Source organism: Phragmites australis, chromosome 22, assembly GCF_958298935.1.
Source record: "Phragmites australis chromosome 22, lpPhrAust1.1, whole genome shotgun sequence".
Taxonomy (NCBI): domain Eukaryota; kingdom Viridiplantae; phylum Streptophyta; class Magnoliopsida; order Poales; family Poaceae; genus Phragmites; species Phragmites australis.
This window is the reverse complement of record NC_084942.1, coordinates 5,321,902-5,343,413: the sequence shown is the minus strand read 5'-3', so window position 1 is coordinate 5,343,413 and position 21,512 is coordinate 5,321,902. Positions and strand designations below refer to the sequence as shown.

The 21,512-nt window shown below is 41.3% G+C and overlaps 1 protein-coding gene and 2 pseudogenes across 3 annotated transcripts; 2 read left to right on the top strand and 1 right to left on the bottom strand.

Annotated features, from left to right (window-relative positions):
- Window positions 1-1,113: 1,113 nt before the first annotated feature.
- On the top strand, window positions 1,114-3,534 carry LOC133904477 (uncharacterized; annotated as a pseudogene).
- Window positions 3,535-6,298: 2,764 nt separating this feature from the next.
- LOC133904813 (uncharacterized) lies at window positions 6,299-14,468 on the top strand. Of its 3 annotated transcripts, none has more exons than XR_009907505.1 (12): window positions 6,299-6,997; window positions 7,085-7,231; window positions 7,312-7,463; window positions 7,584-7,862; window positions 7,967-8,094; window positions 9,539-9,656; window positions 9,769-9,861; window positions 9,960-10,037; window positions 10,156-10,243; window positions 12,055-12,120; window positions 13,619-13,707; window positions 14,112-14,468. XR_009907505.1 is itself a non-coding variant. In XM_062346380.1 (12 exons), exons 1-11 carry the CDS (start codon window positions 6,460-6,462, stop codon window positions 13,642-13,644), a joined length of 1,713 nt encoding a protein of 570 aa, XP_062202364.1. In that variant the 5' UTR covers window positions 6,299-6,459; the 3' UTR covers window positions 13,645-13,671; window positions 14,112-14,468. The 3 variants fall into 3 exon arrangements, 1 of the variants encoding a protein (XP_062202364.1); XM_062346380.1 differs by having other exon boundaries at window positions 13,619-13,671; XR_009907506.1 differs by lacking the exon at window positions 9,960-10,037.
- Window positions 14,469-20,311: 5,843 nt separating this feature from the next.
- LOC133904476 (histone H2B.1-like) lies at window positions 20,312-20,628 on the bottom strand (annotated as a pseudogene).
- Between the last annotated feature and the right edge of the window lie 884 nt (window positions 20,629-21,512).

Below are 21,512 nucleotides of genomic sequence, written 5' to 3'. Positions count from 1 at the left end.
CATCTCGCTCGCTACTTGTCGACTATTCGCCGGTGCGGGGGACCGGGGATTGGATTGAAACGGGGACTCTGCGAGGTGGGGCCAAGGAGTCAGTGGGAGTAGAACAACGCATGCGACCATTGGTGCCGCGGGCTCCAAAACCCCGGGATCGGACACAAAACCCCCCTCCACTTGGCTCCTCTCGTTTGTCCTCCTCGTCTTCGTCGTGCCAACCGCCTCGCCGCCCAGCCCCGCGGCCTCCGACCTCGCCGCTGCCAAAGCCCCTCCGCGCGCCCTCCGCCCCCTCCCGGCGCCACGGGCGGGTGGGGCTCCTCGCCGCCGCCGCCCGGGACCTTCCCCCACGACCTCCGAGCCGCCACCTGCAGGGAAGCGTCTGCTTCGACTCTTCGGGGGGCTTCTTCTGCTTGGACCGCTCACGGCTGCGACCGACTCCACGGAACGGAAGGCTCGTCGACGCTCTTCCGCCTGGTGCTGCTCCCGCACAACCAAAGCTTGTGATCCCGCCCCCGGCCCCCAGCGAGCTTGCTTAGCTTCCGGTAGAATTCCCCAACCTGCTTCCCGAATTCTCACAGCCTTGTTGATTCATGGCGCGTCGCGCGCAAACCCTAGGTTCCACGTGCCTCAGGATTTGTTTGGGGTTTGTTTGGTAATTGTTTAATAAGCGAACCCTAGGTTCCATGTGCTTCGGGATTTGTTCAGTAATTAGTTAAGAGTGCCGCACGCATATCGCCAAGGGAGCAACGGGAATAGAGAGCTGATTTGGCTTTACACGTGTTGCATAATGTGAAACTGAATATCTGATTGTAGTGTTTCGGTGAATTGCATTATGACCCTATGTCAATGTGCAATGGTTTTAGATGACCCTACCTAAAGCATGTTGTGCTACTTAATCACATAGTAACCTGCCAAATTCTTTCATTTTTGCCCCACCCTTAGTACTGTAACTCAGTTGTAACAGCATTGATGACCCTCGTAGGATAATTTGTGAACATTGCATAGCACAAATTGCTTTATACGAAGATAATAGCCTAGGGTGGGCCAAAGTGAAACAATTTGGTTTGTTTATATGGCTTGAGTGGTGCATCATGCTTCTATATCGGGTCTTTTGAAACCATGGCACATTTATACGGGGTAAACTGCAATTTTCAGTCATTGTATCCTAACCAAATCACGTGCATGATAATCTTACATTGTTGAAAAGAAAAATACCTTTTGATTTTTGAGAAAAAGGAACAATGTATCTGAAATTTATGTTTTTTTTACACTAGATGGCTGTACCAACACCATTTTCGAACGAAGTAGGGAATTGGATATACAACCATTGCAAAGAATCATTGTTTTATATCAGAATTGAGCTTAAGGGGGGAATTAAAAAAAAATGCAATCAGAAGCATTGTTCAGAGACTGAAAACTGTGCCTTTGAAGGAAGTAGAAACAACAATTAATGAAGTTGCGTCTTGCACGGGCTTTGTAGTAGAAGAGAGTGAAGATTGTATCAAAATATTGACTTCAGCGCATGGCATTGATCATGTGTTCACTGCATCTGAGTCCATTTCTGTTGAAAAAGTGGGAGAATTATTCAGAGTCCTCATTGTTTGTGATCATTATGAGACTGCTTTCCGTCAAAGTGCAAGGAATGGTGAAGAAAGATACTATAGTGAGGCAAATGTAGTTGGAATTGATTGCTCCAAGGACTTGCTTCTACTACATATAGATCGAGCTAGTATTCTGGATTTCGAAGGAAAAGCTTGCATGCCAGCATCATCACCAACAGCTGTTACCAAGCCAGAAGCCCCCTTAGGCCCTTTGAAAATGCTGCTATGATTTCATGGCCTCCTTTAAGGCATCGGACATCAGCCCTTGGAGAGGTTTCCAACTGTTTCAGAGAATATGCTGATTTGAGTGATACTAACCCCAAAGGATATGACATGACATTGATTGAAGTGAACATACCAGGAGAATATGGAAGCTCGGGTGCCCCCTTGCTGGATGGTACTGGACATTTTATGGGGTTGCTGCATGGTGGAGCTATGAATGGCTATTCTTGTTTCGTTTCAGTACGTGATATCAGCCATTTTTTAGCTCGATGGGGTATTCTATTTTATTGTAAGTACAATTTCTGAGCACAAGTACTCTAGTAGTTTATTTAATTTGGCCTGGATAATAAAATTTTAACCAGCAAATTCTTGATTCCTAGGCCCACAGACATATGATTGGAGGAAGTGGAAGAACTGAGTGTTTATGCTCAGCAGGTAATAAAACAGCAACATTATAATCTGTCCTTTAGGAGATGCCTGGCATGAGTTGCAGCTTGAATGTACAAACCTGGTTGAACTTTTAAATGGGTTTGAGTTGACATCTTCTAAGGATATAATACTGTCGAAAGGTGGGAAGGGGATTGGTACCACCAAGGATGGTTATAAATGGCTAAGAGAGGGTATTTTTGAAATCCCTAAATGTAAAATGGAGATAGGGAAATACTAGATATTCGTATGGGTCTTGTATAATTATTAAACTCTAATGAGGGATCAATTGAGTAATAGAGGTTGGTATGGGGACAGTAGATGCAGTTTTTTGTGACTGCTGAGTCGATATACCACATCTTCTTTTAGTGTCCTGTGACAATTCATGGATGGGAAAGACCGAAAGAAGATGGGGTAGTGAATAGTTACCCCTGTAATCTAGATAACACGTCGAAAAGAGGGGGGGGGGGGGGGGAGGGAATATCCTCAACTCCACCTTAAAAAAAAGTTTCTATGCTATCTCTAAGTCAAATTGTGCTCTGAGCCATTTCCTATTGCAGATTATGCAGTGTTCTCTTGAATGCGTGGCATAGAATGGTACTTGGAGGAGAAATGAGGAGACTCCAATTGGTGGTTGAAGTTCTCTGATGGAAAGTACCTGCGCTGCCAATTTGATTTTAGATCTGCCTTGAGCATTCTGCAATTCTGAGAGGGACATGATCTATGTTTCTTACCGGATTATGTGTTTTTGGGTATGGAGCTGGAGTTTATGGGTTAATCTGGATGCAGCCATATGGATTCTGATTACGGTGGTTAACAGACACATGATGGGAAGTTTTGAACTATCTTGTTGCTATGCTTTAGTTTCTTTTTTCTTCTTGGTTTATCACAGGATTCGGGCGATGGCAGGAGGATATGCCACACTTGGACATGAGCAATTCAAACGCCTTTTCTGTATCAGAGTTCCAGTAGTGATACTTGCTGTCGCCTGCTGCTGGTCTCTGCCTTTCCATTTCTGGGACATGTTGTACACGGTTTGGCTGAAAACAGTCACTTGCCTTTCTGAAGATGCAAAAAAGAAACCAGTCAGTTTTAGTTAGCACTTCTGGGCATGAAATTAGTAAGTGTTGTCATTTTTCTGTCAAATTAGCACTGCCAGACGTTAATATACTAGTGACACCGAGACTTTTGCGACAAGAAGCAACAACCATCTGTATGCAGTAGACATTTGTTGGTGAATGTGAAGGAAATTATGAATAAATTGTCCTAAAGCCGTCGCGCAAAAAGCATAAGCTTAGGAGGTAACATTTCGCTTCAGCACAAAATTCTCTTGTCATAAGATTGAGGAGACAGAACGGTGTATCATTAAAAAGCTCTATTAGGCTGATCATGATCTGCACAATTGCTTGATCGTCCAAGGCAGAAGAAAATTGTACACCAGGATTTTAGGTTAGAGCGAGAATTGCTCCCATACCATTATGAGATTGCACTTTTGGCTGCCTTGCCTCAATACTATTTTGGACGGTTTTACCTCTAACCTCCCTTTGGCTTCATCTCCAATCACTGCGTCTCCTTCTGCGCGTGAGGCATCAGACAGCAGAACAGTGCAAGGCACCTCACCTCTGCTGCCAACCGACTCAACATTTTACACCTTCTACAGCAAGGATCTTTAAAAATGGATCTCTATCTACACTATTACAGAACTCCATAAAAAGATTTCATTCCTGTATATCAAACATTTCTAGCAGCTATCCTATAACTTAATCCTCATATTATCTGTCATATATTATATTCATTTTCGAGTAAACACCATAACAGAACCATTTTTCTATTATTTGCTTACTTAAACAGAAATAAACTTTTTCAATATTTCTTAATTTTTCTATTTTTGTATTTCCTATTCTATTATTCTCTTTTCTTTCTTACTTCTATTTATTTTTTCTTTCCTCTCCACTTCATTTCCTTTTTTATTCGGCGCCGCACCTCCCCTCCCTCTTCATCGGCCGCGCCTCCCCTTCATCTTCCCTCAACCACACCTCCCCTCACTTCCCTTGGTCGAGCACGCTAGAGATATGCAATATGGTCTATTTGGTTAGTTGTATGTGCTTAATCTGGTTAAAAAGATATTGTATTAGGTTACCTGTATAAGTATATGTTGCATTACAAACAACTCACTTTTACACCAAATAACCTAGGGTTAGAAATATTTTTATAAATTAGTACATCACATGATAAGAATATTAGTGAATTTTTTTCTTCTGATTTTTGGGAATTTATTTGAGGCATAAAAAAATTAATAGAAGTTATAAAATAGGGTTTTTTTAGAGAATTTTAATTAAATATTGGTTTAGGCTTTTAGATCAAACCAATTAAAATGAGTTGCTAGTGAGCTCTAATTTACTTATAAAACGTTTAGAATTTTTGAACCACTCTTGTACTCTAAATAAAATTAAGAGTTAAATAAAAAATACACGCATACACATGCTACACCGATTGAGCCAGGCTCGCGGGAAACAATCGAAATTCATTTCCCGCGAGCCTGGCCGGCACAAGATTTGTGCATGCACAAGGCCTAGCCCGAGCGCTCGGCCAGGCAGCCGAACAGCCGAACACTGGTGCTTGCACGCGTGGAGCCTTACCAAGCGCTCGGTCAGACACCAAACGCACCCATAGTAACCGGACCATTTTAGCCTAGCTACTTTACGAATCAGACCAATATGGGTTGAACCGTGCCGAACCGGGCGGCCCTTTTGACCAGCTTTGGTTTCTTCGACGGTTGGTTAAAAAGACATTGTGCATTAGATTCAATCCAATGGTAGCAATATCAGCATCTGCAAGCCATGCATTTCAATTATTTAAGAAACCCTTAGCGCAGCTCCGACCATCCTGCACGGCACCATGCGCCGTTTCCCCCAAAGCCGAGCTCCAGCCAAGGTTCACAAATCGTTTGGACCTTGAAAACCGGTCCCCGATAGTAACCGAAATTCGTGGTTATCACGAAAACCGCTCAAAACACAGTGGAATTTTGCTCAAAATTCACTCCATCAAATTTGAAATTCAAAGAAAAAATTGAGTGAATCGACATTCGGTAACCGGTCGAATTACACTGGTTACCGAGCGCATTCAATGATTTATCAATCAATTTTTCACATTTTCCGTATTATCGGTAACTGTTCGGTTTTGTCGATAACCGTTCGGTTTTAACGATTTATCGAACGGTTTTCTCAAATTTTAGTGAAGTTAAAAAAATAAAAAAATAGATCAAACTTGTAAAGTCAATAACTAATTCATCTGAGCTTCAAATCAAATAAAACAAATTTATTGGTTTCCTGTAACATGATCTACATGATAAAAATATTTATACTCATAAAAAAGTTGAATGTTTTCTATGATAAAATGTATTTGCTAAACTAAGTTAAATGCATAGTTTACTCTTCGCTAATCCAAAAATCATGAAACTAATTTTATTAGTGTTTTTACATGATCCTATATCTTTTAAAAATACATAAACTCATGAAATAGTTTTTTAACATACATGATTGTGTAAATGTATTACAACTAGATTAATTCATAACTAACTCATCACACCTCTAAAATTAGTGAAACCACTTTCATTAGTTTACTTATACTATTTTTTATGTAGGAAAAATAATGGTAGACATGAAGAAGTTTACAATGCTATTTCTTAACATATTCACTTTGTATTTGTGAACTTGGTAAAAATCATGAAGAAATTAATAAAACTCTAAATAAATTGAAACTAATTTTAAAGATCCTTTTAAGATACGTCCTATATAAGAAATATTTATATTGACATGTTAAATATTTTCTTAACATAAGTTAATAAATAAGCTGTATGGTTTATTTTTTTTCAAACTTCCTCCCTATAGAATATGATGCAAACGATATTATTTTTGATTTTTTACAGAAAGTTTTAGAATTATCTCTAGTATTTTAGATCTCTCTATTCTTTTGAATTTTTTAATTTAATTTTGAAAATCATTCGGTTTATAAATACTGTGCGGTCCGGTAAGCTTGTAATCTACCGAGCGTAACCGACGATAAGTTCGAACCCTGCTCCAACGACATTGCCATCGCCACGCCGGCCGGTGGCCGCGCCTCCTCCAAATCCGATCCTGGCCAGGCACCTTCACCCCGCCCACCCGCTCGCCGACCGCGTCTGCTGACTCTTCGCCCTGCCGATCGAGCCCTAGGCATGCCGCTTGCCGACGCACAAGAGGGAGATGCGTCAGGATCAAGGAAGACTCGGTCGGGTGCGAGGTGGCGGCCGGGGCGGCGGTCTTCGGAGTCGCTGGAATCCGAATCTACTGCTCTGCACTTCCGCCGCCTCCGCGGCAGCAAGCGGGCCAAGAGGGCGAGCTCCACCGCCGCCCCCGTGATTGTGACCACAACCCATTCAATGGCGGCGGGCCCGTGGCTGCGATCCACTAAGGGGATGAGGAGTGATGCGGCCGCGAAGGAGCGGCCGGAGGGGTCGAAGAGAAGAAAAAGGAATAGGGCCGATCGCTGTAAGGATGAGGAGGGGTGGGAGGCGAAGAAGAGGAATTTGGGGCCGGAAGCAAGGGACGAGGAGGAGGAGGTCTCGTCTGCACCCAGCTCTCCACTCTGCGTGCCCTACATCCCCCAGGAAGTTATTGGGCGTGATTGCAACGGCCTGGAGATCTACAAACCTATCGACTCGGAGACATTGAGGGCATATCGGCAGAGAGCCGCAAAATACGATGAGAAAACAGGTTTGCTACTCAATTCTGCTTAACCTCTCTTCATATTTTGAGATTTGCTGTATCATGTTTTCTTATGCATGCTGTATCTTATTGTAGCTCGCATAATGAAACTGCCCACGCTTGATTCGACTGTATCTAGCAAGGGCCCTGACGACTTGGAGTTGCTTCAGGTCCATGAATCTGCTGCTACAGAAACAGTCCTTCGTGCCGGAAAGTTTGTTTTGGGCCTTTCATCCTCAGTTGGTATACAATATCCTGCTGTCTCCATTTAGGAGCTCTGTGAAGATTGGTGTTGTTTGCTAAATACGTACATGCACTTGTAGGTGGTAAGCCGTTGGCTCAGTGCACAGGTTTCTTGATTGATTGGGATCAGAAGGACAAGAGGGGCACTATTCTGACATCCGCGCATCTGATTATCTCAAAAGCATCCTTAGACAGCTGGTTGTGCAAAGATGAGTATGTTCCTAACGCTCAGGTGAGTTGTTACCAGCTATGTAGGATGCTTAGATACCTAATGTTCGTAATCTTCATGAGTATGTTCCTAATGTTTCTAATCCCTAGATACGACGATAATTTTCTACTATCATTGTTCCAGGTCATCATTCACTTGCCAGATAAGACCACTGCAGATGGCAAACTGTGCTACTACCATAAACATTACAATCTTGCATTATTTAGCATTAAGAAAGTGAATCTGCCTGTTCATCTCCCTTTGTACGATGACACTGTGAAACATGGTCAAGAGGTCTTCATGCTTGGAAGGAATGAAAATTCAAATATAAGGATTACCTATGGTAGGGTGCAGTATTTGAATCCAAACTTGTATGAGCGATACCACTTATTGTACACTTCTGGTGCAGGTGCAGACCCACAGGTACAATAAGCGTATCTTGTCGTTACATTGCTTTCTTTATGTAGTTAGTTTTCTTGTTACTTTTTGTTCTTACAAACTGAATATCGTCAATATGAATGTTAAAGTGCGGCACCGGAGGGCCAGTCCTTGATTTTGACGGAAAGGTTGTTGGGATGTCCACGCCTGACAGGGAAGGGTCTTTTGTACCTTCTTCCATTATACTCAAGTGGTTGCATTTATGGAGAAAATATGGGTACGCTTTCTTTTCAGTTCTGTTCATAGTGATGTTAAATTCTTTCATTATTATTCTTTTCTCTTGTTGTTCTAAGATTGAAATTTATTTACATGATACAACAAGGATGTGACCCAGGTGGGTAAAACCATGATCAGGATTGCAAAATGATCATGATGATAACTTTATGAGAGAAAGGAGAGGGGGTCACTTAACGTACTATATGTTATTAATACTGTTTATTTGGAAAATGCACTAGACAAACCCGAGTTAATATAGCACCGAAAGATTTTGGGTTCACTTTAATAGCATTGAAAACTTGCAATGTTTAGTTTTTTTTAACACTGCATTACCCGCTCCATCTATCGCAGTTATGTTTGACCAGGTTACCCTCACCTCTATTCTTAAGTTTGTCCCCTGTGGCTGCTAGCTCCAAGAATACAAAAACGCCCCTCATGCCGCCGCTTCAAGCCCCTCTGCATTTCAAAACAGGAGCATCCCAGTCACAAGCTAGCAGCCACCAATGCATGGTTCAAAATCAAATTTTGTTAGGAGTGTTTGTTTTGTTGAAAGAGGCACACTGGCAACTTATGAAGACATGACATGAGCACTTGGTGTTTATAAAACTGATGCAAGTAAACATATTAAGTATAATAAGAATTGTAAATTTCTCCTTAATGTTAAACCGATAATAGCAAAAGGAATAACATCCTGGAATGGCATATCAAGTTCCAAGAGGATGACGTAGAGGATTATACGTAGTACATATCAAATAAGTATACACAGTAGTTATAGGTAATAAGAGACTTGATTACATCACAATACATATCAACAACGTTAGTGCGTTAGCATGTATTGCGCATCACTAGGGCGTGATGGGGCGGCAAACAAGCAGGATGTAGTTCTGGACCACCTATCTTGCTAGGGATAACGTCGGGTCACCAGGGAACTGTCCTGCGGAATGGGAAGAAATGGCGAAATGGGAAGAAACCTAATTGGAGCTGACACAATGCTAATAGAACAAAATGTTGCAAACTTTCGTTGCTATCAAAGTGCAGAAACCTTTTGCTGCTATATTCCAAAGCACGAGTTTTTCTTCTTCTGTGCCATTTAACCAAAATTTCCTATTTATGTCTATGGTACACAAATAAAATTATTAGTTAAGTCTCTAAATGTTGATCACTACTTTTTTCTTTTCATGCGCAAAAGTTTTATGAAAACTCTGTTGAGCTCAATTCTATTGATATTTTGTTGATTGATTTGAACATAGGATCACTATGTACTCAAGATCACTATGTATTTGAAACTTTTTCAGCTTTACTCAGTTTTAATGATTTGGGACATGTTTTTTTGCATATTTTTAACAGTTTAGAAAATTGAATTTCAGCCAAAATAGCACATAGAAAAAGGATTCTATGCTACTGTACACCTTATTTTAAATTTAATAACTGATTGTTTGTTATAGATGTGTTCCTCGACCCCACCTTGGGTTGAAGTTTTGTGCCATCAAATTTCTGAAACCTGCTCATGTAGAGAGGATATTGCTGGACTGTGGCATTGATGGGGGGCTTATTGTTCAAGAGGTATATATATCATTTACTTGTGCTTATTCCTAGACTTATGTTTGTTTTTGTCGAATTGCTTATCGTTTCATGCATATTATCCGGTAATAATTAATTGTCAGTTTACCTATAGGTATCTAATGGATCTTGTGCTGAGAAACATGGAATCAGAGTTGGTGATGTTGTCGAATGTTTGAATGGAGAGCATAATTCTTCTCCACTTGAGGTATGCTATAGGTACCTTAGGTTACCTATAAATAGAATGAAAAGAACTTGCGTGACATTCTATTACTTTATGCATTTGCTTCTTTCTGTTGTTATTAGTTGGACAATATGTTACTACGCTTGGTTGAGCAACATCTTGACAGAGGAAATCACAATGATTCCAAAATGGATGTAGAAGTACGTTACTTTTATGCTTTTAATTGATATTTGCTTGATTTGTGTCATTCACAGCTTTATATGAAACTATGTTTAGTAAAATGTCTTCACTAATAAATATATTACGTTGACTGTTTAGGTTGGCATATTTCGCACACGCAAAGGTGTGCGACGTGTCATAAAGATGACATTGAATGTAACTGAGGAGGGAGAAGTTGTTGTAGAAGGTACTCGATCCTTTCTTTAAGTTAATTCTATTTAAAGATGATCTAGATGGTCAGAACGAACCTCAAGTTGGATGCATTCCTTCTTTTTGAATTCACTGTAGTTTAACATAGATTCCTAGACTTCATATGTGTACTGTGCAATAGACACATACATTACTTTCTTGACTATGTTTGAACGACCCTAATATTAGGGTAGTATAGTTAATTATGATAGATTAGATACAATTGTTTTGAGATGATTAGTCACGATTATGGCAGATCGGTTGTGTGCAGGAAGCAATTTGTTGAGAACATTTTATTCTTTTTATTCCAAACATGTAGTTATGTTTTCTTTTCCTGGACTAGAAATGTTAGTACTTTTGGGTTGATGCTATAATATGTTCCGTATTTCTTTCTTCCACATGAAAGGTGAGTCATACTTGAAAGCGTGCTGAAATGTTTTAGTTATAATAAAATTCACACTGAATGTAGTTGAGGGAGAAGTTGTTAGAAAATAGAAATACTCAGCTTCTCCTTTAATTTAGTGATGACCTAGATGGTCAGATCTGAATCTTGAGCTATCTGCATTCCTTCTTTTTGCGGATTCACTGTAGCTTAATATCATTGTTTTTAAGCCGGTAAGGCGAGGCAAGGCTACTCAGCCAATCTGTGCCTTCCCCTCCTAGCCTCCAGGACGATGCAGCGCCACTCCCAGACTCGATGTGTGCCTACTGCCGCCGCTGGAGGCCGCCCCAATGGAGGCCACATCCAGATCGACCAAATCAACCACTGCCCCTCTTCCCCTTCCAGATCTACCGCCGCCGGAGGGAGTGCTACGCCAGCCGCCGCCCCTCCATTCGCCGCCACACCTCCCTTCTCCACCGCAGCAGCCCTTTCCTCCTCTGCCACTGCAGCACCTTCCCCTTCTTTTGCCCCCTTCCCAGCGCCGTCTCATCTGCCACCGAGTATCGAGGACCGCAGAGAGCAGGAAACAGCAACCCGCCGCCATAGCCTCCTTTCTCCTCCGCCTCCCTTCCTCCAGCCCCCTCCCTGTCTAAGGCGGAGGGGACGGGACGCCTTGGCTTCTCAGGCCTTAAAAACCATGCTTAATATGTATTGTAAGCTTCATGTGTGTATTGTGCAGTAGACCAATACATTACTGACATGATGAATTTTGGACTTTGGAGGAACTAAGATTACAATAGTACAGTGAGAGATTATGATATATTAGCACTATTTGTTGAGTTGCTTCTGTGCTGCAAGTAATTATTTGAGAACAATGGGTTCAAAAATGTTTTCTTTTTATGCCAAAGCATGTAGTTAGTTTCTTCTCTAGACTAGAGATGTTAGTACTTTTGGGTTAATGCCATTTTATGTTTCCATCTCCCTTTTTCCCACATCAAAGGTGACTTATACCTCCTGGAAGCACACTGCAATGTTTTTTTAAAAAAAATTTAACATGAACTTTTGCGCAGATTTTGAAGGGTCTTTTTTAAGAGTATGCATCAGAGGCGATTACTAAAATAGGTTGTTACTGCACGTATATCAGCTTTTGGAAATTTATATAAATTCCCTTTTGCATTTGTGAGATTTTTTGGGGTAAGATATTAACGAATTGAGCAACTCCGGGTCTTAACTCTTACATGTATGTAGATCTTGGCTACTGTTTAGTACTCTAGTTTACCACATAACTATTATGATTTGACTTTCTTGCTAAAGTTAATATAATTTTTTTGAGAAGTATTGTGCGAAAATGTTGTAAATTGATATTTGCATGTATAGTTTCCTCCTCTACGTAAATTCAAAATTCTACCTTAACAAGATTGTTGTAGGTTCTTATCCTGTTACTATTGGAGAAGGGGTTTCTGCTTTGGTGTCACCTGAGCAATTGGATCCAGGCAAGTAACCTTTTCTGTATTTGCATAATATTTTGATGTCTGTGCGAATTGCGTGCAATATTTGATGTCTTGCAAGTGTTGTATGCACCATGGAAGGTTTGTTTGGGCAAGTCCCTATACTTTATCTTATTTAAAGATGTTTTTATATCTAGATGCTTCTCGTATCCTTGCCACTTGACCAGGCAGGTCCTGGTAAGTGATCTTTGCAGCATTTACATTAGTTGCGATGCTGGTTTTTATGTGTAATGTTAGGCTTATAGGCATCTTCTTTACATTATGGTGCTACGCATTGTGGTAAAGCTCTGAACTCGTATATGTTAATCTCTTACTGTCGGCTGTTGAGTCTATTGTTGGCTTTTACAATGAATGCATATATTTGATCCATGATGCCTGGAAGCCAATACGATTTAAAAAGGGCAGAACTAATAGTGGAGCTTTTAGGGAGTATAGGACTGACTGAGATGATCTTGGCAAATAACCTTCTTGTATCAAGTAAAATGGTGAGAACATACATCTTTTAATGGTAAAAGGCTGGATTAGGTTCTCACCTGAATCAGTAGATGCAGATCTTTCAGAGCCAGTGCCTTTTGTTGATGTGAGTTATGACTTCGTAATTTTTTTGTTTTGAATGGGAAGGCAGGAGAACTGCCACTCTATTAAGAGAGAAGTTGCAATTATTTACAGGCCGGTCTAAAGAAGGCCGAAGGAAGCAAATGAAGCTTAAGTTACAAAGATATATAACAAGCATCCTTGAAACAAACAAAAGCCTCGGCAAATTAGTCATTTTGCTAAATCTCGTTGTGTTACTTATTCGCTGATGTAAGCGAGGACACGAGCCACTGCCGATGTGTTGTTGAACGCCTTCCTGTTCCTTTCCTTCCATAAGTTTTAACACTTATATATGACAATTCGATTGAATTCTCTCCATGGTGGTCTGGTGGATGGTTTCTTCATCACCAAGTTATCAATTTCTTAAATGAATTGGTTAGTTTCACTTGTTAGAGATTAGTTTGATTTGATTAAATGGCTTGAGTAGTTTCATTTGTTAGAGATAAGTTTGATTTGATTAAATGGTTTGATTAGTTTCATTTGTTAGAGATTTGTTTGATCTGATTAAATATTTCCATAAGTTAGATCTATGTTTCATAGGAGTCAAGCTATCCCTATAAAAGGGATAGCCATGTATCGCTTATGGTTGAGCAATGAAGAATTAATCTCATCTCTCCCCCAAGTTTGTCCCTCTCATCTATAATCTTAGTCTCTCATCCTAAGCATCACCTCCTGGCTGTGTTTACCCCATAAGGGTCTAGGATCGTTCCAGCATGCTTGTAGGGCTGCACTTGACATTGGACACTTCATGCAAACAGAAGATGTGAATTTGGCTTAAAGGAAAAGAAAAAGATGTGAATCGGTGTTTTAATAGGTGTCTGCTTCCTTTACATAGATATATGTGAAATGTTTTTTTTTTTTAACTTGATTGCAATATTTTGTTCTCCAGGTTCTTATCGTCTGGAGAAAGCTTAAGTTCGCCACTCGACCAAGCTGCTCTGGGCAAGTGACCTCGTTGTTTTCTTCACGAATTGTCATGTGAGCTAGCATGAGTGTGTGTTTATGGCATGCACGTACCAACTACCAAATGTACATTTTGGTCATATTTCATGATTAATGTGCACGTTTATTTAACATTTCAAAATCATTTTTGCATCATATGGTAGTATCAGATAGTCCACTGAAGACATATCTTGAGTTACTATACTTTATGTATGTCTTGATAGACAAACTCATAAATGATTCCATGAAACCTTGGTAATACAAGGCAATGCTCCGTACACCCTGACAATATTACTTGAAAATGGCTTGTTTCCTTTGCCTACGAACTCCTTTTTGCTCCGAAATTTTTTTATTACAATTATTTCGCGATTAATTGAAATGTAAATGGAGCCTGAATCTATTTTTATCCTCTTAAACATTTCATACTTAATTTTTTGCAGGCTAAAAGAAGTTCGCATGCCTGTTGTTGAGCAGGGTCGAGAAAGGCACGTGGGTCTTTCATTCAACTCGCAGATAGATACATTCTCACCATATACTAGCGGCTGCCTCCGGATCCTTTTGCTGTGGATGTTAATATCTTTTCTTATCGTTTTTGATGATCATGCGAATCATGTTCGTGGACAGCGTTCTACTTACTGTTAGCTAGGAGTAAGTGATATTGAGTTATTGACATTGTTATACTTGGTAATGGAAAAATTCTTGTGAAAATCCTGTTCCTTCATGTATAATATTGGGAATATATCATTCCCCTTTCCCACAGTGATCACAAATCATAAGGTGGAACTTCATATTTGCAAGTTTTGAGTTATAATCCGGTATGTTCCTTGGAAGCTACTTTTGCATCTAAATATTCTGCAGGGAAAAATGGAGAAAAATAATAATTATACATACCGGAAACCAAAAAATTGTTGGTTCGGTTCGTGCACATCAGTTCCTTTTAATGCAGATCACCGGTCCGAGCTTCCCCATCACTAGTTAGATGCATACTAGACCTAAACTAGTTAGATGCACATCACTGTTTAGATGCACATTAGATCTAAACTAATACTAATTAATTCTTAATCTTATACTAATTGCTTTGCTCATCAATATCTTTAACTTCGATGGGAAGAGCTCCCGAATATGTGGCTAACACTTCCTCCAGCTCCAGCACACTTAAAATGTTCACGGGTGGAGGGTATATAGCCTAACTCTAGAAGCTAGTGTTGGAGTTCAGGCTGAGTAAACTTTGAAGATCGGACAATTCGACCCCCTCCTCCATGGATCATCGAAACATCTGATGAACCCGTAGTCAATGGCAAGAAAACTAGCCTGTCATGGACCAAAAATCTCTTCCTTGAACATTCTCTTGGGGCATGCACTCGCGAAACATCAAGACTTCTTTATTTTCATTCCATGCATTCATGAGAAGTGATTAAATAAACCAGAAGAATCCGAGTTGTGAAGAAACTCTAAAAATTTACATACAACTCGTGCCCTATAATTTTTTTAGGAGGAAGTACACATCACCTAATAAATAATAGTAATTTTTATGGAATTTTTAGGAATTCTTTTAATGTCCTAAAAATTCGAGGAAAGTTTAAAAACTGTCAAGTTGTAAAATTTTTATTTTAAAATATATAAAAGCATTTTGGGTTAAATCAGTTAAAATGAGTTAATTATGCCTCACACTAGCTCCAGTAAAAATTTAGTAATTTTTGGAGCACCCTAAGTGGTCACCAAACAAAGTGGAGAAGATAAATCCAAAAAATTGAGAAAGGGCACTATTCATCCATGACCCACCAGTGAGCCTCTCTTTCATCCTTTTCTCTCTCTCTCTCTCTCTCTCTCTCCTACAGGCCTGGCGGCGCCGCCCATCGCCACATTGCCACACAACGGCGACCAACAACTTCCTCCACCTAGGTGGCAACATTCTAACGTCGTGCATCACCTCCAAGGCAAAAAATCGTTGTCCAATCCCTCCCATCTCCATTGTTCATCCTCCTCTCTCCCTTTCCTCCCCTCGAGGAAAAAGAGTCCCATTGCTCTCCCTGGGTTTTGAGCCCAAGAACAACAAGATTGGAGTTCCCTAGAGCCTCTCCACTAGCTATTCGATGCCTAGGTCAAGCCAAGACGAAGGATTGAAGCTCTCCGGTCATCTTCTCCAACTTCGGTGAACTTTTGGATCTACAATAACTCTAGCCAAGATTTCTTCCTCCTTGACCAAATTCCTTTGGAAAGTGAGTTCCAATAGAGTGCATGAGAGTTTAGGAACCCTTCTTTAGAACCATATTGGACAAATTCCTCATCGATGACCTTTGTTGAGGTCACCGGCTGATTTCTATTTCTACTGGTTTGTTCCAGCGGTCAGGTTGCCAGAATCCTCAGTTAGACTGCCAGCGCTAATCCTAGAAAACTCAGTAGAGAAGCCTTCCTTGGAGTCAGAACGCCACAACACCAGTCCGACCGCTAGCCCTAGCCCGACTACACACAGCGAGTATCACCCCACTGGTTAAATTGCCACACCAGGACTTAGCCCCAGTAGAGAGATACCAATCTCTCGGTCAGACTGCATGTTTCACGGATCAGACCGCCCAACTAAATTTAGCCACATAGAATGTATTGACCATGTTCATTCTTATTAGACCGCCATGCAAAATGAAAAATCACACATGAAGGGTCTTTTCTTGCCGGTTGGACCGCGTCGTATCCCAGTCAAACCGCTGACCCCAAAACAGGACATCCACTTTAGGGTCCATTCTCTCTAGTCTTTCACTCAAGGATTAATCCACCCCTTGTAGCTTATTTAATGCTTTATTTTAAGTGGTCTATCGTATGAATACACCTCACACAAGTTCATACATATGCACTTCATGGCAATGCATTTCATTTCTAGGTTATGCATTGTTTCATGTCATTTTAGACTCGGAGCCTGTAGCATGTAACCTGAACCTCGACCTGGACGAATATCCATTTCCAGAGATGCCGGAACCCTAGCAAACTGTTCAAGGAAAGCATCCTCATATTGCTCCTACATGTTTCATGAGTCCTAGGATTAATGTGACTAGTGTATGTCTATATGTAAGGGGTAAATGCACGAGCATGGGTTGTTGGGCTGAAATGAAAAACGACCATTGTTCAATGCATAAGTGTTCCATTGTACGTTGCTACTTGTATTCCTTATTTAATCTTGGGTAGTCTTTAGCGGAAGTCTAATGAACTAAAATGAATCTGATGCTCGCTTAGCCTTGCTTAGGCTTTGGTAGAACTTGATTGATGGCAGATGGCCTTCAATCATGGGAGTAGGGACTTTTACACCATTTTCAAGTATTTCATGAATAGGTTGATTAATGTTCAAGTGTGGAACATGATCCGAGCGGGTGATAGGATAGAGATGGAAAGTTGCTCCATAATGCAATAGCCCCACCTGGAAGGTTAAGGACCGCCTCGTGGTACAATTACTCAAGCATCTCAACGTGCTATCACATGCTACTGAATGGGACAGTAAGCCTGGTAGCATAGGTCATCGTGGTCAGTTGTCTCGTCACCCTGTGTGTAAAACTAGCAAGTGAGCGAGGGTCCTCAGTTAGAGGCATCGTTGCACTTAAGGACATTTCGGGTAATTGCGGGGAATAAGGATTAGGTGCCTAACGGACGTTGGTTATCCTAGAAAATTATTTCCCGACGTAACAAAAAAATCTTTTTAACAATAGATACGGTTATCACCCTCTACAATGGCAATTGTGAGCAGGTGTGATAATGTGTCATGTGGGCAAAGTTGCATCCCTCTGCAGAGTTAAAACTATTCGAATAGCCACGCCCTCAGGTCAAGGGGTTGCGCCTGATGTTATCTGGCACTATCGTAGAGTAACTCATGTATGTGTTGGATTTGTGGTTTCGGGTCGAGGTCTAGTATTTTCATATGGCTTTGAGGTTGTAGTATGCTTAGCTAAGTAAAGGTTACGATCAATTCGCTTGGGTGCTTACAACAAATGAAGCTTAGAGCCTAGAGTTCCTTGAATAATCAATTGCATCAATCCTTATTTATATAGTGTCGAAGTAAGTCTTGCGAGTCTCTTCGGACTCATGTGTTTGCTGTTGAGATTTTGCAGGTAACTACCACTACTTTGGGTATTTTTACCCCATCGATGGAGGCAAGGGTGACTTCTAGGCCAATGCTAGGCTAGTCCACCGGTCAGCACCTTGCGGGCAATGTTGTGCAGCCATTGTTATATATTTCCGCTGTTGTAATAATATGTATTCTGTTGCGTATCAGAACCCTATTGTATTCGGATGATGTAGTAAATCTTACAATGTAAACTAGAACCTGGAATGTACTACTTTGGTCTTGTCCATATCTTAATGCGTTGTGATGCGACGTGGGTGTGGAACTCAGTATATGTGTGATAATTCTTGTCCTGGGAGTTATCATAGAGGCACATACTGTGGATTGCGCCCATTTGGAGTGAGTTGACACATGACTCACTTGAGCCGAGCGTGATTAGGAGCGGTAGGTCCCCATAGGCATTGGTATCAGAGCTCATTGATGGCAGGATAGTCTAGCATGGTGGGTTAAATTAAAATTTGCTCACTTCACTAATTAATCAACTTTAGGGAATAACTTGGTGGTCCTAATGCTGTACATGCTTTTACTCCTTATCCATCCTAGAGCCCTTCATTTTTTTGCACCTTTAGGTGTAAGTGTAATTGAGCTTAAAATCACCTTTGCTTCCATAGGCTTGTGGGTAGTAAGTCGGCGAAGCATTGTGCCTTTTCTAGTCCTTGTTCAAATCTTTCCAATTGCATATTTACTTGGCCTTGGTCTTCCTCACTTTGAGTTCATGTGCGCCTGCCGTAGGGTGCGACGATGGATCGACTCGACCAAAGAAGGTGATCAAGGCCAGAAAAGATTAGGTCACTAGGCAAAAGTAGAGACAACCCCAATGAGCGAGTGAGATTCATATTTATGTATATATTCCCTAAGTCTAGCTACATGTCGTTAGTTGGGATGTTGGGTGCTCGAGGGTGATGTGTAGGTTAATTTTATGAGCATTTAGAATCATCTTGATCATGTCCAAGTGTGACTATCCTTACCCTTCTTTACTTATGTCCTGTGAATCAAAATGCTCTTAGCTTGACTCTCATAGCGTCCTAAGTTTCATGGTTACCCAAATTGTTGGTTCCATGTTTTTGGGTACTAACATTTTGTTGGCGATAGGATGAGGGCTCCCAGTCAGTTTGGGAACAATGGTGACTAAGAGGGGTCTGGTGTTCATGAGCAATATCCTCCGCCGTCACCCACCATGGTAGATGTGCTCATGCAAATTGAGCGCAACCGCTAGGAGCAACAACGTGTATGGGAGCATGGGTTCACCCAAAATACTGCTCCGGCTATGAATCAAAGCTGAAATGGGAGCGAAGCTGAGAGAAGAAGGGAGCATGGGTTCACAGACTTTCTCCACACCTCACCTCCATTTTTCTCCATGTACCTCCTATAACAACAATAGACGAACCGAGCTTATTGGAATGCATAGCTTGTTTGCTTGATATAATAAACCATCGGCTAATACATACTTGTTCTATGTCTTACCTTGTCGATAATTCTGAATAACTTCTTTGTAATCTTCATCATCGGCATACAATGTTTTCAAAGTTTCTAAACCAAAGATCTTGAAATCTAGTTGAGAAAGCATGGTGTAACGCCGAGACAAAGTGTCGGTTATGTCATTGTGTTTGCCTTTCTTATGTTTTATAACATATGAAAATCACTCAATAAATTTTACTCATTTAGCATGTCGTTTATTCAATTTAGCTTGACTCCTAATATGTTTTAGATATTCATGATCATAGTGTATGACAAACTCCTTCGGTCAAAGTATTGTTGCCATGTTTCAAGAACTAGAATGAATACAATTCCTTATCATATGTAGAATAATGCAAACTTGGCCCACTTAATTTCTCATTGAAGTAAGCAATCGTCTTACCTTCCTGAGTTAGCACTCCTCGAATTCTAATCCCACTTGCATCACATTCCAATTCAAAAGTCTTACCAAAGTCTTGGAGTTGGAGTAGTGGAGCATGAGTAAGCTTCACTACTAGAGAAAACATTTCTACAGACGGTTTGAAAATCCCGTGCGAGATGCTTTTTTGAACTATCTGTGGAAAAGAGTCTATATAAATTAGATTTGTACAGACGGGTTTTGAACCGTTTGTACAAAAGATATATACAGACGTCTCATTACTGGAGCCGTCTGTACTAGGGGAATATTACAAACGGCTTGCAAGTAGAGTCGTCTGTGATATTCCAGGAACCAAGCAACAGGTTACACATTCTATCCCAGAAAGCAGTACAGCTGCAAGAGACAAGAATGTCTCCCCTCTAGGAAACTCTCGGTTCAGAGATCTAAGAATCCAAGAAAAATTACCGTAAAGTAGTACAGGAACCATAATTACACCAGAAATTTCACATTCGCTTGTGTTCCAGATTTCTGTCATGTAGTTTTTCACATCAATAAACTAACCACAAAGCACAATGCAATCACAGGATTACTATTCCAAATCGATCGGGACATTATTCCACAAGCACCACAATTTTATCGCAACCCAACTACAAACAAACCATTCATTCCATTTCACTGCAACTATAGCCTTACCAGATAAACTAAGCCACAACTACCAACACCACCCAACTACTACTAACAGAACCAGAGGCAACCTTAGGCGAGGTGAACTTGGTGACAGCCTTGGTGCCCTCGGAGACAACGTACTTGGCGAGCTCCCCTGGGAGAACGAGGCGGACGGAGGTCTGGATCTCGCGGGAGGTGATGGTGGGCTTCTTGTTGTAGCGGGCGAACTTGGCAGGAGCTGCTTCTCTGCTTTGGGCTTCTTCCCTGCCAGGGCCTTCTCCGCCTTCTCCACAGTGGGCTCCTCCTCTGTGGGCTTCTTTGCCATCAGCTTCTTCTTCGCCTTGGGCGCCATGCGCGCAGCTTGGGTGGCGCTCGATCGGGGTTGGATCGCTGTGTGAAGGGAAGAGCAGAGGGGTGCAGTGTGTTTATAGACTAGGAGCGACAGGTGCTGATTGGTGCAAGGGTAGCAGCCGCGGATCACTGATGTGAAGGGGTGTGAGGCGTTGGTTCTGCTTCAACTGCGATGGGATTTGATGCGGATTGCTGATGTGGTCACAATGTGGGCGAGGCGGAGAGGTAGGGGCTCCCTTCTTTTTGTCGGTCTTTATTACATACAACTTCATGTTTATTTTCTCAGATGGCTCCAAACGTGGTCACAGTGTGTCTCACTTCTCCCCGGCTATTTTCTTAGACGTCTTATATTTGGAGCCGTTTGTACTAATTTTATGGATAGGTCCTGTTTGGAGCCGTCTGTGATATTTGTTTTATTACAGATGGCTCCAAATACAAGCCGTCTGTGTTAATATTACAGACGGTTCAAAATGGAAGCCATCTGTACTAAAAGCGTCTTGTTGACACGGAAAGTTGTCACGCCAAACACACCGAGCACCTCGTGTGCAATATCCGGCGAGCAGCACCCAGGATGCCCTAGTCGTGGCGCTGCGTCATAGGACCTTCTTCGTCACCCACACTCAGGAGGGACCCGTCGGAGTGCGGGTGACTAGCGGCTTGTCCTTGGTCTTCGAGATCAAGAACAGGAAGCAATATAGATGGGGAAAAAGAGCGGGACTACGAGAGCTAGGCAAAAGACGGAAGATATTGTAAATTGTGTTTAATCGATTGGTTGATATCCTCAATCGGCCATAACCCTCTCATATTTAAAGGGCAGCAAATCTTAACCGTAAGAGATCATGACTCCTAATTCAAACCAAACAAGACTTACAGATATAATTTGGC

What these genes read in the sequence shown, in the direction of transcription:
- LOC133904813 (XM_062346380.1), top strand. Translation starts at nt 6,460, where the DNA reads ATGCCGCTTGCCGACGCACAAGAGGGAGATGCGTCAGGATCAAGGAAG. An exon ending in ATTCCAAAATGGATGTAGAA is followed by an intron (nt 10,038 to 10,155) that starts GTACGTTACTTT and finishes TTGACTGTTTAG; the next exon opens with GTTGGCATATTTCGCACACG. An exon ending in GGGAGAAGTTGTTGTAGAAG is followed by an intron (nt 10,244 to 12,054) that starts GTACTCGATCCT and finishes AGATTGTTGTAG; the next exon opens with GTTCTTATCCTGTTACTATT.